Source organism: Chrysemys picta, chromosome 7 (assembly GCF_011386835.1).
Source record: "Chrysemys picta bellii isolate R12L10 chromosome 7, ASM1138683v2, whole genome shotgun sequence".
In the NCBI taxonomy this organism is placed as follows: Eukaryota; Metazoa; Chordata; order Testudines; family Emydidae; genus Chrysemys; species Chrysemys picta.
The window spans coordinates 70,204,085-70,220,075 of NC_088797.1; the positions used below are offsets into that span (position 1 = coordinate 70,204,085).

A 15,991-nucleotide genomic window follows, 5' to 3' on the forward strand; every position below is an offset into this window, starting at 1 on the left:
AGGAATCCTAATTAACCTTCTATAACTTCTACATGTATTGTTAATCAGTCGTTCAGAAAATAGCTGCACTCAGTCTGCTCTCCCTCAAGTTATATTTGGTCACTGACTTCCATAATCTAAACTCACCATTCAAAGAGACAAGTTCCCACTGTGTGAGACTTTAGGCAAGGTAACATCAACAAGTTCTCTGTCACCTTAAATTAACTGAGTGAATTGTTTCACTACATATTCTGGCTCAGATCATTGCACATCATCCTGTATAATGTAGCCACTTGTTAGTATTCCTGCAACCTTAGGAACATTTCTCTCTGATATGGGAAGACTGAACAAGATAAAAACATGTAGGTGGAATTTTAACCAAAAATGTTGGTGAAAATTATTTATTGAAAGCCTGGGAAAACAGTTCTAACCTAGAACAGGCAGAGACTTCTCTACACTACATAAGTAAAGTGTCTCTCTGCTGATGTGGAAGAAAAACACCTAACAAAAAAAGGGTAGTTCTGTCTTAATGCCTATTGCCAACAAGCGTGGTGGGGTTTTCTTTGGGTGGAAGTGGAGAGGAATTGTGTTCTTCAGTAAGAAGCAAACTGAACATAGAATATAGGTAAGGCTAAGATTTTGTCACGGATATTTTTAGTACAAGTCAGGGACAGGTCACGGGCAATAAACAAAAATTCACGGAAACCTGTGACCTGTCCCTGACTTGTACTAAAAATTTCCCTACCCATTTTATTATGGATAAGGGTCCAGCACGCATCATTGCTGGGGCTCTGGTGTCCCCCACAGCAATGAGGCAGCTGCGGGATCCCCAGCTCGGCACTCCAGGGGCCCCCATTGCCTATGGCTCAGAGCTCCAGGATCTCCTGGCTGATTGGGAGCTCCATGGCTGGCAGCCATGGGGGGCCCCTGTAGGGGTGACTCGTGGTAGGAGAGCGGAGGGCCAAGTGCCCGTCCAACAGGGTCAAGTGCCCCCAGCAGCTGGCCCGGGCCAGAGCCTCTCCTCTTCCAGCCATGCTGCCTGGTGCAGTGTAGCGGCTGACTGGGAGAGCACCTGGCTGCGGCAGCAGCAGGCTGCCCCCAGCCCAGGCTCAGCTTCTGGGGACAGGAGCCAATTCTGAGAGGTCTGGGGGGGCTCCAACTCGCTCAGCCGCTGTCCCAGAAGCCAAGCCTGGGCGGGAGGCAGCCAGGCACTCTCCCAGGCAGCTACTGTGTTGCACCAGGCAGCATCCGGGAACAGCTCTGGGGCCTGGCTTCCAGGAAGAGCAGCCGAACATGCCAGGGGGAGCTGGTACAGTGGGAGGACAGAGCCCGCCCCCTGAGATAATGTGGGATGGGGAGAGCGCAGAGACCCCAGGGTAGGGGCGGCGAGGAGTCACGTGGGCAGGACACATCCCCTTTAGCTGGTGCCCCTTTTGTGTCCCTCCCATGAGTCATCTTTGGCCCCCTGCCACCTGTGACTTCTGCAACCTCCGTGACAAAATCGTAGCCTTAGATATAGGCCATTAAACAACCAATTGAGGGCAGTGATATCTGGTCCCTGACCCAATCTGGACTGAATTTTGCAAGCACAAAGTGAGATACTCCATGTTCCCATACTAATTTCTTGAGCTATCAAGTGAGCCCATATCTCAAACCAGGCATTTAATAATAGCAGTGATACCACAAGATTGCCTTGGCACGAGTGCACTGGCTCACATAACAAGAAATGCCTTTTAGATCATTCACAGCAACTAAACACATAGGGTGGATCCACTTTCTGAGAACAAGGTTGAAATATATTGGCTTTATTTGCCTCTTTTCCAATCCTTTATCTCTGCTTCTTAGGCGGAGGCTTGTAGGCTAGCAGGTGGGAGAGAGAAGCTATACCAAAGAGGAAAGTTTGGATGAACCATTGACGTTGAACAGAGCTGTCAGTGATGCCTTTGGTCCTGCAGTAAAACAAAATCAGATTTTATTTAACATACTATACACTCTCCATAAAAGTGAACTGTGAAATGGATCTAACACACCACTGATCATATTGATTGATGTTGACAGCTCAAAGCACCTTGATGTGAGGAATGTTTAGTAATGAGGCTCAACTTTTACCACTCCATTTAACGCAGTCTGTACCACTAATGAAGACTTGTTAACCACGATCACTAGACATGTTTTTGACACATTAACTCAAGTTATTGATGCTGTCAATGTTAACATTATGTACCGTCTATATATACACTGAAGTGCAAAATAAGCATAGGGATGAGACATTTGGCATTACTAGTATAAAGTAATCATGAAGTCAAGTACAGTATGCTAAGCAAATCCCTACATGATACAGAGTTTATTAATGTATTTTCACTATGGTAAGAGCTTTTCAGTTACAGTGGCAGCCTGGAGAATAGACAGCAAGTTAGTTACACACAGACTTCCTTTTTTGCTATCTTATGAAGCAGGAATTTCAGGGGCAGTGATGAGTTAAAAATGTGAACAGATGAGACTTAGCAGCAATAACAGAGATCATGTTTCTTAAACAGTGTGAAACTTTTTTCATATGGAACAGCTGATTTGCATGTGGAAAGTTGATTGTGTAGAAACACTATTCACTAAACAGACTAATGGCCTTCAGTACTTTATGTAATGATTTCAGACTACTTTGTCAGTTAAAGAAATGGGCTGCACAGTGATGGTTAGCAATCCCAAGAACAGTACATCACAGTGTGGTGGGAGCAATACTAACCCAGATCCATTGAGATTACACTTGAGTAGTTTTCTCAACTGTCTTTGAATTAATAACTTTTGCAACTTTTGTACTGACTATACATTTCCGAGGTAAATTCAAACAAAATGAACATACGAGGCACATTTAACACTAATTTAACTTATCCTCTTGAATGTTCATTAAAAGATCTGTGACCTCAACAGGTGCAGGGCTGGCTAACTATTTTGGCATTTCTCCATAGTGCAGAAAGGAGGAAAAAAGATGCTACTGATGGCAGCACACCTGCTAGTTAGAGACGAGCCTCCAACCCTCTCCTTCCCTCGTCAGGTGCTATTGCTTTGGAAATCATAACTTTCACTGGTGAAACCATCAGAAGAATGGCTTCTTCCCGTGCTGCAGCCATTTCCAAGAGCATATGGCTAATAGTATCAAGAGAACTAGCATATGCTTTAAGTCACTGTAGACTAAGACTGGGAGTGCATTTAGATTCATTTAAAAAACAATCCCCAAAAATGTAAAGCTCTAACTTTTCCCTGCCCTTCCTTATATTGGGGAAAAGGTAAACAGATAATGCCACAAAAGCTCCTGACAAACTGGTCAGGAACTAAGTGAAAAGCTCATTATTGGAGATATAAAAATAGCTGATGGGCTAGACTCAAGGTTTGATTGAACATGTGTAATACAGGAAGCTTTAACTAGACACACTGTCTCAACTTACTTGGTGCTCCCTCTACCAATTTCAACTAAAATATCCTAACCCTGTTTATACTGTTGGGCCCTGTCTACATGAGGAAGATGAGTAGATAGCAAATGTATTAGCTAATACATGTGAACATGTTTTTAGTACCTTCTGTAAAGAAAGGCAGTGAAGTCCAAACAGGGTTTTAGTGTTCCTGAGTTTTTTTTTTTCCTGCATTCTTTGACAGTTTTTCAAATACTGCAACTTGCTTATGCAAGATTACACTCTTGCAAATTGTGTGTGTGTGTGTATATATAATCTAGGCAAACAAATACTTTCTACCCTCAATGAGATTTAACTGTTCGATTTCATTTCCTGTCTCCTTAGTAATGTCTACAAGTACTACTGGAAAGTGGATGTTCGTATCATTGGAATTATATTAACAGCAGCTGCCTGGACAGAGGCTTATCAGAAACAAGGTGTTAAGTAAGCAGTCTTTATTTCTGCCTCTTCATAGTACTTCACATTTTAATAATGCTGTATAAACTTAAGTGCTTTCTGCAGGGTGCAAAACCTAGAAAGGGGTTGTCATACCTACTATGTCTGACATCAGGCATAAGTCTTGTAAATTTGTGCACAATCTTAGGTATTTTTAACTGTGAGAGAAGTCTGCCCTTTCTCCTTTTAAAACTGGGAAGTTATATAACTGCAAATAGGCATCCCTTCATACTCCCCTTTTAATTAAATCAACTGAGGCCAACTTTTTTTCTTTTCCAAATACAAATAATCGGAGGGCCATATTAAGCAATCGTTACATGGACCAAACAAAAGCACTATTTACTTTGTTTTGTTTGTCTGAATAAGGAGTGCCAGACAGCCTGTGACAAGTGGAAGAAGAGCATGTGTAGGTTTCCAGAACACTGCATGAGACTGTCTTCCCTTTCCCAGTACACATGAACCAAGATGTAAGCAAGGCTGCAACTTTACGAGTTGGCAAAAGAGCTACATGATTTTTTAAAAAATCAGTTGAAAGTATTAAGTTTCAAAAGTATTGCTGATCAACATGGGGTTTAGAGTAAACATAAGAACGATTACTCTGACTGTAGAGCCTTCACAATCTTTTACTCCTGAGCCATATACATCTTCGTTTGAGTAGGGCTCGACTTCCGGACACTGATTGATGCAAACAGAATCCTTATATTCCAGAATTCCTTTATACACACTTTCTATTTCACAAAGACCCACTAGGTGGCAGCCCAGTCCTGCCTAGCCCCACACTTGCATTTTTCACAAGATGTATCAGCTCTATTGATTACAAAGATGCTGAGAAGTTATTTTACAGAATCACAGAAATGTAGGGCTGGAAGGTCCTCAAGTCCTGCCCCCTGTGCTGAGGCAGGACCAAGTAAACCTAGACCATCCCTGACAGGTGTCTGGTCACCTGTTTTTAAAAAACCTCTGTGATGGGGATTCCACAACCTGCCTTGAAAGCCTATTCCGGATCTTAACTATTCTTATGGTTAGAAAGTATTTCCTAATATCTAACCCAAGTCTCCCTTGTTGCAGATTAAGCCCATTACTGCTTGTTCTACCTTCAGTTGACAAGAAGAATAATTGATTACAGTCTTCTTTTTATAAGATTTGACTATCAGGTCTCTCTCCACAGTCTTCTTTCCTCTAGAGCAGTGGTTCCCAAACTTGTTCCGTCGCTTGGCAGTCTGGGAGCCGCGATCGGTAAACAAACGGGCCCAGACTGCCAGGGGCTTTCCCTGCACAAGTGGCGGAACAAGTTTGGGAACCACTGCTCTAGATTAAACATGGACAGTTTTTTTTTAACCTTTCCTCATAGGCCAGAGTCTCTAAATCTTTTATCATCTTTGTTGCTCTCCTACGGATTCTCTCCAAGTTGTCCACATCTTTCCTAAAGTGTGGCACTCAGAATTGGACACAGTAGTCCAGCTGAGGCTTCCAGTGCTGAGGAGAGTGGAACAATTACTACCCTTGTCTTGCATACAACAGTTCTGTTAAAACATTCTAGAGTACTAACTTTTTTTGCAACTGCGTTACATTGTTGACTTGTTCAATTTGTGATACACTGTAAGCCAGCAAGTTATTCCCCATTTTGTAACTGTACATTTGAGGGTTTTTTTGTTTGTTTCCGTTTTTGTTTTTCCCCTGTCCCCAAACCCCGTCCTAAGTGTGGTTGTCTTTATTTAATTTTATCTTGTTGAATTCAGACCAATTCTCCAATTTGTCAAGGTCCTTTGAATCCAGGTGTTATCTGAAAATTTTATAAGCATACTCTTCACTCCATTGTCCAAGTCATTACTGAATAGTATCTAACCCAGGACAGATCCCTGCAGAATACCACTAGATATACCCTCCCAGTCTGACAGCAAACCATTGATTAGTTTTTAAGCATGGTATTGTTGACAGCTGCGCACCCATCTTAAAGTAATTTCATCCTGACCACATTTCCCTATGTGCTTATGACGCTGGTGTGCGAGACTGTATCAAGAAGCCTTACTAAAATCAAGATTTGAAATCTACAGCTTCTCTCCCATACACTAGGCCAATAATCCTGTTTATCTTTGAGATCTGCTTAAAGAAAAGCCCCTCATTTGGCCTTAATATTTGAAGGTATATGAAGGGACGTGCCCTCACTCTGGTGTAGGGGAGATCAACCAGCTCTTCTGGGCCTGTTTAGCACCAATGAAGCAAACCTGCAAGGCTTGTTCTTCCTGGAAGGGAAGAAGCTTAAAAAGGGAAGGGACAGTGAACAGGAAGAAGGCTATTCCACTTCAGAGACGGCTGCCAACAGAGAGTGCAGCTTGTGACCATTGCCTTTTCAACTGACCTGATTGGCAGCAAAGCAGTAAGTCCCTAGAGGGGCAGAAGGTAGGCCCCACTAAGGCGGTAATAGACTCTGATAGACCAAGCTCATAGAGCTGAATCCAGAAAGACACTGCCTGAGAGACAGGCCATCTTTGACCCTGTTTTCATCCAGATTCTCCTCTCTCATAAGGGAAAGAGTATAAATGATGGAAAGGGGGGGAGAGGCAGGGACAGGTGTCAAGGGCTCCCTTGACCACCCTCTTCCCCACTCCTCCCCCCCCCCTCAAAAAAGTACCATAATTGTTTTTATTCCACCTACTGATATGACTCTCTTCTATGGCACTCTGCACTATAGCTAGATTTGAAAAGATTAATCGGTAAATGTCAGTAAACATCTATTTCAAACACACAAATAAAAATACTTTTAATATCTGCAAATTTCAGTTAAGAAAATGCTGCTTGAGAACCCAGTTTAAGGATATTTATTTACTTTGTATATTTTGACAACTAGTGTTAAGGTTATAAGGCTTTAAGTTTTTGAATCTCAATGCCTCTCATTAAAAAATTCTGACTTTTCAATTTCCCACAACTGAAAACTTAATTTTGATAAAAATAATAATGTTTAAAACCCACAGATTTGCTCAGTTGTAAAAGTTTAAATCTAATAGAAAAAATGCTTAAACTGATAGACTTGGCAGAATTCAATTTTTTTTTTTTTAATGGCTAACTGAAATATCAGAGCACCACATGGGAGGATGAACTCTTCCTCCCAAATTCCCTCAGTAACAGTGCCTGAAGTTAGGTTCCTAAACCCATATCCTTCTTAGGCTTTTTTTTTTTTTTTTTTTTAAATCTTGTCCATAAAATCTAAGATAGAGGGGAATTTAAAAAAACAACCCCACACAACTTACTTGCATAACTTGATACTGTACAATGCTTCAGCTACATGAATTCCCCAGGCAAGCCAAAACCTGGTAAGATAAGCACACATATTAGTTTTAATGTTGCTGAAAATTAGGACCACACTGTGACCATAATGCGAAAGATGGAAAGATGATATTTAAGAAACCGACAAGTTAGCTTTCTGCTTTTTCTAGAAGACAGAAATTTTTAGTCTAAGGGCGTATTTGAAAGAAAGGCAGTCTCTCTCTTAACTGTACTCTAAGAACAAGCTATGAAGTTCAGGTACAGTGCATCACCTAAAGCACCTGATATTCATCCAAAACTTGTCATGGTATGTTTGTAAAATAGCAGATATTGGGCCAAATCCTGTAGTACAGTATCAGGCTCAACTTTCAGTGAAGTCAATACAAGCTTGCCTCACTACAGAATTTTGCCTTGTACTTATTAGAGGTGCAATCTAAGTACCAGAGAAGTCAAATGGTCAGCTTTTCATTGGATTTATAGTTACCAGAAGTTTTATTCGCTTTCGTTTATAAACAGATAGTATAAAGAGATCAAATACATGCCTAATTTGGCATTTAAGAAAAGACAAGCTTTTCAAAGGAGTCAAAAGCAGTCAGTCTTCAAAGTGGAGTAATGATGGGGCAATTTGAAGCTTTTAACAAAGGCCTTCTAAAAACAGGTCTTTGAAATCATTTTGATCTATATTAATATGCTCTTGTAAATTGTCCTTCTGTTGTATATTGGTGCCCAGATACTGCAAGTTCAGAAAAGCAGGTATTTGTCCACCACCAATTTTAATGTATAGCCTTGTTCCAGTTAGGAGCTGTGGATACCAATCTTGCATCTGAAGCAACCCACCAAGGCACACTGAGTACCTTTTATCTAGATACTAAGTGTTCCAAGTTCCTCTGGTGATTGGAAATCACAATGAGATTGAGTCCTGATTCAGTGCATGGTGAAAGGAACAAAAAGTGAAGCTGGAATGTCCTAAACAGTCTAAGGTCCTCTTTACACACAAGTCATGAGAGCTGGCTACAATAAAGGCTTATCTAAACATAGTTCTTCAGAAAGAGCTCTTTCTATCCAGTTGTTCCTGAATAACTCCACATGTGGACACTTACTCTGGAATAAAAATGTGTCTACACGTAGTTACTCAGGAACAGCCCGATTAAAAAAGCTCTTTCTGAAAAACTCCATATATAGACAGGCTTAAATGGCATAAAGCCATAAGTTACGTAACCCCAAAAAAACCCTTGGTCCAGTCTACACTATAAATTGTAACACCTTTTAACAGAGGTCCTTCAGTGTAAGCTGAGACGCAGGGTATGTCTACACTACGGGATTAATCCGAATTTATATAATTTGAATTTTGGAAACAGATTGTATAAAGTCAAATGTAATGCGGCCACACTAAGCACATTAATTCGGCGGTGTGCGTCCATGTACTGGGACTAACGTCGATTTCCAGAGCGTTGCACAGTGGGTAGCTATCCCATAGCTCCCGCAGTCTCCTCTGCCCATTGGAATTCTGGGTTGAGATCCCAATGCCTGATGGGGCCAAAAACATTGTTGCGGGTGGTTCTGGGTACATCCTCCCCCTCTCCAGGGAAGCAACGGCAGACGACCGTTTCGTGCCTCTTTCTGGGTGAACAGTGCAGATGCCATACCTCAGCAAGCATGGAGCCTGCTCAGCTCAAGACAGCAATCATGAAGATTGTAAACACCTTGCGCATTATCGTGCAGTTTATGCTGAACCAGAACCTGCAAAACCAGGCAGCATGGAGTAGGCTACGGCAGCACAGCAGTGAGAGTGATGAGGACATGGAAATGGAATTCTATCAAACCGCGGGCCCCGGTGCTTTGGAGATCATGCTGTTAATGGGGCAGGTTATAGCCATGGAACGCCGATTCTGGGCCCGGGAAACAAGCACAGACTGGTGGGACTGCATAGTGTTGCAGATGTGGGACGATTCCCAGTGGCTGCGAAACTTTCACATGCGTAAGGGCACTTTCATGGAACTTTGACTTGTTTTCCCCTGCCCTGAAGCACCAGAATATCAAGATGAGAGCAGCCCTCACAGATGAGAAGCGAGTGGCGATAGCCCTGTGGAAGCTTGCAATGCCAGACAGCTACCGGTCAGTCGGGAATCAATTTGGAGTGGGCAAACCTACTGTGGGGGCTGTTGTGATGCAAGTAGCCAAAGCAATCACTGAGCTGCTGCTATGAAAGGTAGTGACTCTGGGAAATGTGCAGGTCATAGTGGATGGCTTTGCTGCAATGGGATTCCCTAACTGTGGTGGGGCGATAGATGGAACCCATATCCCTATCTTGGCACCAGGGTACCCAGTACATAAACTGCAAGGGGTACGTTTCAATGGCGCTGCAAGCACTTGTGGATCACAAAGGATGTTTCCCCAACATCAACATGGGCTGGCCGGGAAGGGTTCATGACGCTCGCGTCTTCAGGAACACTAATCTGTTTAAACGGCTGCAGCAAGGGACTTACTTCCTGGACCAGAAAATAACCATTGGGAATGTTGAAATGCCAATAGTTATTCTTGGGGACTCAGCCTACCCCTTAATGCCATGGCTCATGAAGCCATACACAGGCAGCCTGAGCAAGTGCAGAATGGTGGTAGAATGTGCATTTGGCCGTTTAAAAGGTCGCTGGCGCTCGTTACTGACTCGCTCAGACCTCAGCCAAACCAATACCCCATTGTTATTGCTTCTTGCTGTGTGCTCCACAATCTCTGTGAGATTAAGGGAGAGACCTTTTATGGCGGGGTGGGAGGCTGAGGCAAATCACCTGGCTGCTGATTATGTGCAGCCAGACACCAGGGCAATTAGAAGATCACACCAGGAAGCACTGCGCATCAGAGAAACTTTGAAAACCAGTTTCATGACTGGCCAGACTATGGTGTGAAAGTTCTGTTTGTTGAAAACCCGCCCCCTTGACTGACTCATTCCCTGTAAGCAAACCACCTTCCCCCCCTTAAATCACAGCTTGCTTTTAAAGGAAATAAAGTCACTATTGTTTAAAAATCATGTATTCTTTATTAATTGATTATAAACATAGGGAGAGAACCGACAAGGTAACCCGGATGAGGTTTGGGAGGAGGATAGGAGGGAAGTAAAAGGCCACTGAAAAAATTCAATACGACAGCCTTTTGGTTGGGCAGTCCACTGGGGTGGAGTGGGGGGGTGGAGTAGGAGGGTGCACGGAGCCACGTCCCCCCCATGTTCTTACACGTCTGGGTGAGGAGGCTATGGAACATGGTGAGGGGAGAGGGAGGTTATACAGCGGCTGCAGCGGCATTCTGTTACGCTGCTGCCGTTCCTGAAGCTCCACCAGATGCCGGAGCATGTCCATTTGATCACGCAGCAGTCCCAGCGTTGCAGCCTGCCACCTCTCATCTCGAGCGTCCCTCATGACCTCACTTTTACTAGCATCTTTCCTGTACTTAGATACCGCGTCCTTCCACTCATTCAAATGAGCTCTTTCATTGCGGGTGCATTCCATTATTTCCAGGAACATCTCGTCTCGCGTCCTCTTTCTCCAACACCTTGTCTGAGAGAGCCTTCGGGACGGAGGAGGGAGACTTGAAAAATTTGCAGCTGCTGGCGGGATGGAAAAAAGGAGAGAAGTTTTTAAAAATAAATTTTACAGAACAATGCCTATACTCTTTCACGGTGAAAAACACTATTCACATTACACAGCACATGTGATTTCAGTACAAGGTCGCATTTTCCATCTTAATATTGAGTGCCTGTGGCTTTGGTGTTAGAGATCAGAGACACAGGTCCGGGCAACAGAATTCGGCTTGCATGCGGCCATGGTAAGCCGTTGTCTTTCAGCTTCTGCACCCTCCTTTTCCACATACCAAGCAAAGCCCGTTGACTGCTGCGGTTTTCCTGTTAACCTTCAGCAGCAGAAAACAAACTAACCCCCGTCCCCATCCAATTCTCTGGGATGATCGCTGTACCACTCCCCCCACCACGTGGCTGGTATCAGCGAAGATCCCTGCTAGCCAAAGGCAAAAAGCTCAGCGCCAATTCCCCCCACACTTGGCTAACTGCAGGGAAGGATTTCTTTTCAGCCACAGGCAAACAGCCCAGTAGGAACGGCCACCTCTGTCCCCTTAATTAAATTCCCGTATTTCAACCAGGTTACCATGCGCAATATCACTCTCCTGAGGACTACACACCGAGATAAAGAATGGATGTTGCTGGAATGCCAGCAAACCCCGGGACCATACGCTGCCAGGCTTTGTGATGCAATGATACCAGATTACTTGCTACTAGCATAGCGTGGTCAAGTGTCCTACCATGGAGGATGGAATAAGGCTGCACTACCCAGAAATCTTCTGCAAAGGCTTTTGGAGTACCTCCAGGAGAGCTTCATGGAGATGTCCCTGGAGGATTTCTGCTCCATCCCCAGACACGTTAACAGACTTTTCCAGTAGCTATACTGGCCGCGAATGCATCCCAAGTCCTCAGGGCAAATTAATCATTAAAAAAACGCTTGCTTTTAAACCATGTTTTATATTTTAAAAGGTAAACTTACCTGAGGTCCCTTCCATGGGGTCATGGTCTTGGGTATTAGCTTGGGAGGGTACTTCAGTCAGGCTGAGAAAAAGATCCTGTCCGTTGGGGAGAACGGAGTGCTGTGTGCTCTCTGCAAGCTCGTCCTCCTCCTCCTCTTCCCTGTCCGCAGAATCCTCAGGTATAGCTGATGAGATTACCCCCATCACGGAATCCACGGTCAGAGGTGGGGTAGTGGGGGCGGCCCCCTCCCTAGAACTGCATGCAGCTCAGCGTAGAAGCGGCATGTCTGCGGCTCTGACCTGGAATGACCGTTTGCCTCCTTTGTTTTCTGATAGGCTTGTCTGAGCTCCTTGACTTTCACGCGGCACTGCTCTGAGTCCCTATTTTGGCCTCTCTCCATCATGCCCATGGAGACTTTTTCAAAAATTTTGGCATTTCATCTTTTCAAACGAAGTTCTGCCAGCACTGAATCCTCTCCCCATATAGCGATCAGATCCAGTACCTCCCGTATGGTCCATGCTGGTGCTTTTTTTCGATTATCGGCCTGCATGGTTACCTGTGCTGATGAGCTCTCTGTGGTCACCTGTGCATTCCTGTGCTGGGCAAACAGGAAATGAAATTAAAATGTTCTTGGGGCTTTTCCTGTCTACCTGCCCAGTGCATCCGAGTTCAGATTGCTGTCCAGAGCAGTCACAATGATGCACTGTGGGATAGCTCCCGGAGGCCAATACCATCGAATTGCGGCCACACTAACCCTAATTCGAAATGACAATATTGATTTTTGCCGCTACTCCACTCGTCGGGGAGGAGTACAGAAATCGATTTTAAGAGCCCTTTATTTTGAAATAAATGGCTTCGTTGTGTGGACGGGGGCAGGATTAATTCAAGTTAACGCTGCTAAATTCGAATTAAACTCATAGTGTAGACCAGGCCTAAGAAGTTGAAGCATTAAGGTAGACATCTCCCTTCTGAAGAGGAAAAAGGGAGAACTCTGGAAACAGCCTGCAGTGTCTGTACAGCCATTTAGGGATGCTTCCAGGGTAACAGAAGCATTTGAGAAAAGTTAATAAGAGGCCTTGTAAACTTATATATTAACTGTTGCCAAGGATTATTTGATCGATATGTTCTTTCACCCTAAAGACAGCAAATTCCCAATTCAGCTTCTGGATCTCAGGAAGTGGCCTTGACAAGTTTCATTCACCTAGCCTTTCACCACCCCTACCTCCACCGAGGTGAAACACAAGCCATTAAAATATAACAAACTATCAAATTAAACTATGGAATCTTAAGTAGGGGGTGGAGATGGGGAAACAAAACAATGTAAGTAGCAAAAACATTAGCTTTCCAAATCAAACTTACCCATTATATAGCAGTTTGGGGTGGTTGTCCACTAAATATTTAGTAAAATGGCCAAATTGTCCCAGATTCTCGTAGGGTATTGTTGAAGGTAAAAAGACTGCCCACTAAGAGAAACATACACTTTAGTGAAAAAAATCACCCTTGAGCGCAGCAAGTTTCAGTGCTGTAAAGCGCCAGTGTAGATAGTGCTCTAGTGCCAGGAGCCGCGCTGGTATCTATGCCCCTCATGGAGGTGGGGTTTTTTTAGAGCGCTGGTAGAGCTCTCTCCCAGCGCTCTGCCGTGACTACACAAGCCATGTTAAAGCACTGCCATGGCAGCGCTTTAACGTTGCAAGTGTAGACTAGCCCTTTGCTGAATCTGCCAACAAAAGTCTAAAACAGAATGGTACCTGCAGTTGTCTCAATGAAACTCAACCCACCACCACTTTTTTCATACAATTTACTGATTGGCCAAGTGTAACTTTTTGGTCACTATTCACATTAAGAAGTGGTTTTTATCAATACACACTTCTGCCTCAGCTTCCACTATGTTGAAATTCTAAAGTATTGGAAACCTGTCTCCCCTTCTGCCTATTCAAAATTTGCATTACGAGTGCAATGCTTCACTTTCTCCTATATTTAAAGATGTGTAGTCCATCTTCAAACTCTCTGTTGGATCCCCACTCACTTCAGAATTCAGTTAAATTGCCCTTATTTTAAAAAGCTTTGATGGACGTGCTCCTCCTTAGTGCACAAGCTGTGTCTTTCATTCCTCAGTTAGAATGAACCTCTTTTTCTGTACAAAATCTAGCCACAGTTGCCTCTGTCTGCAGTTTTATTTTATTTTTAATTCCAACTGTTGGTAATACCGGTTCAGCTCTCCCACTACTAGAACTGGACAGAAGGCTACTGTACACAAGCCTCCCAAGGTCACCCGTGTTTGACACTATGCCAATTTAATGTACTCTAAGCATGTTTAATTCTCATGGTAGCAGGAGCTGTGTGCGCACACGAAGAGTGCAGTGCTAGTATCAGGGGAAGATGCTCTGCTCTTTGCAAGAGTGGGATTTTTTTTATAGATATACAAAAATCCCTACTCTAGACAAGCCTTATGTAGGAGGTGTACCTGAATGGCAGATCTATAGTATCGTTACCAACTTCAGCATCTCCTGGCAAAATTTGTTTCTGCTGTCAACTCTTGGAGAAGGGGGCATTATATCCCACTCGCATAAACAAACCAGGTGGGGTGGGGGAAAATAGCTACCCCTAAAACAACTGCCCTTATTGTGCTGTTTTCATTTCCCTCACCTCACAAGTGCAAGAAACCACCTCACTCACTGAACTCCCACAACAATCCCCCCCCCACCCCCGAGCCCTGCCCCACGCTCGGATACACACACCCTGCCCCCAGCACCTTCTAGCCCCCAGCACTCCGCTACCGCCTGCCACACGCACCCTATCCCCTCCCAGCACCCTCTATTCCCGACACCCCCAGCCTCATCCAGCCCCCCCCATTCACCCTAGCCCTGAGCCCCCTGGCGCCGGGCGCCCGGCTACTCACAGCGAAGTAGCCTATGGAGATGGCGATGACGCCCATCCAGAAGCGGCTGGTGCTCCGGAAATAGCCGCTGGGGTACCCGGGGGACGCCGCCATGTTGGCGCTGGCCTCGAGCGCCGCTCACAGCATCGCCCCACGGGGGCGGGGCCGCGCGCCGCCACTCTCGCCCGAGGTGAAGGGGGGAGAAGCGGACTACACCCGGACCAGACCATTCTCGCCGCGGGGGGAGGAAGTGGGGACGATCAGGCCTGAGCTCGAACCTCTCTGCTGGGGAGGAAGGGGAAGCAGTCAGAGTCCCCGCCTCGTCCGTGGAGAAGCTCCGACCCCCCCTGGCTCTGGTGCTGACGGCTCAGCTCAGCTGCGGGGCACGGTTGGCGTCCCAGCTGGACGGGGACGTGCTGGGTGCATTCGAGCTCCCGGGGCTCGCTGGCGGGGGCTACCCTGAGCGCGCTGGAGCTCCTCAGAGCTCTCTCGCTAGAGAATTACATGCATGGGGGCGCATGTAGAGAGGGGGCTCCTCCCCCTCCCCCTCATTTCATGTCGGAGGTTTGCTTACTGCACATGCCCTAGCCTCAGATAGATTTTTAAGGGCAGCACAGCTTGAGTGTTGAATGCGATGAGTTCCATGCTGCTGTCAGCTTTAGCCCTTGGGGCAGGGAGTGTGTTTATAAACAGAGGCATGGTGATTAAAGTGACAAAAGGCTTGTCATCAAATTAAGGATCCTTAGATGATCCTGAAAGCATTGTCAGGCACTCCAGTTGAAAGATAGGCAACTAGTGGTCAGTTCTTAGAATGCAGCGGCGTAAATACTAATTAGTGGTGTCCCCTGGGGGTGGGGGGGAAGGCGCTCTGTACTGGCACCAGTACTGTTCAACATGTTCATAAATGATCTGAGGGGGGGAAAGAATAAACAGTGTGGTGGCAAAATTTGCAGATGATACAAAATTGTTCAAGGTAGTTAAGTTAAGTCCACAGCAGACAAGAGTTACAAAGGGACCTCAGAAAACTGGCTGACTGGGCAACAAAATAACAGATGAAATTCAGTGTTGATAAATGCCAAGTAATGCACATGGCAAGATATAATCCCAAGTATATATATAAAATGATGGGGTCTAAATTAGCTTCTATCTGTCAAGAAAGACATCTTGGAGTTATTCTGGATAGTTCTCTGAAAACATCAGCTCACTGTTTAGTGGCAATCAAAAAAGCTAACAATGTTGGGAATCATTAGGAAAAGGATAGATAATAAAACAAAATATCATTGCCTCTATATAAATCCATGGTACACCCACATTTTGAATACTGCATGCAGATCTTGTCACCCCATCTCTAAAAAAGATATATTAGAATTGGAAAAAGTACAGAGAAGGGCAACAGAAATGATTGGGGTATGGAATAGCTTCAGTATGAAGAGATATTGATAAAAC

The 15,991-nt window shown here is 44.7% G+C and overlaps 1 protein-coding gene across 3 annotated transcripts; it reads right to left on the bottom strand.

Moving 5' to 3' along the window:
* Positions 1 to 346: 346 nt before the first annotated feature.
* On the bottom strand, positions 347 to 15,033 carry TMEM254 (transmembrane protein 254). Of its 3 annotated transcripts, none has more exons than XM_008170531.4 (4): positions 14,567 to 14,974; positions 13,027 to 13,130; positions 7,127 to 7,186; positions 347 to 1,928 (listed from the first exon to the last, which is right to left on the bottom strand). In XM_008170531.4, exons 1-4 carry the CDS (start codon positions 14,657 to 14,659, stop codon positions 1,808 to 1,810), a joined length of 378 nt encoding a protein of 125 aa, XP_008168753.1. In that variant the 5' UTR covers positions 14,660 to 14,974; the 3' UTR covers positions 347 to 1,807. The 3 variants fall into 3 exon arrangements, 1 of the variants encoding a protein (XP_008168753.1); XR_010589481.1 differs by lacking the exons at positions 347 to 1,928; positions 7,127 to 7,186 and adding exons at positions 10,157 to 10,737; positions 11,687 to 12,260 and having other exon boundaries at positions 14,567 to 15,033; XR_010589480.1 differs by lacking the exons at positions 347 to 1,928; positions 7,127 to 7,186 and adding exons at positions 10,157 to 10,740; positions 11,687 to 12,260 and having other exon boundaries at positions 14,567 to 15,033.
* Positions 15,034 to 15,991: the final 958 nt, after the last annotated feature.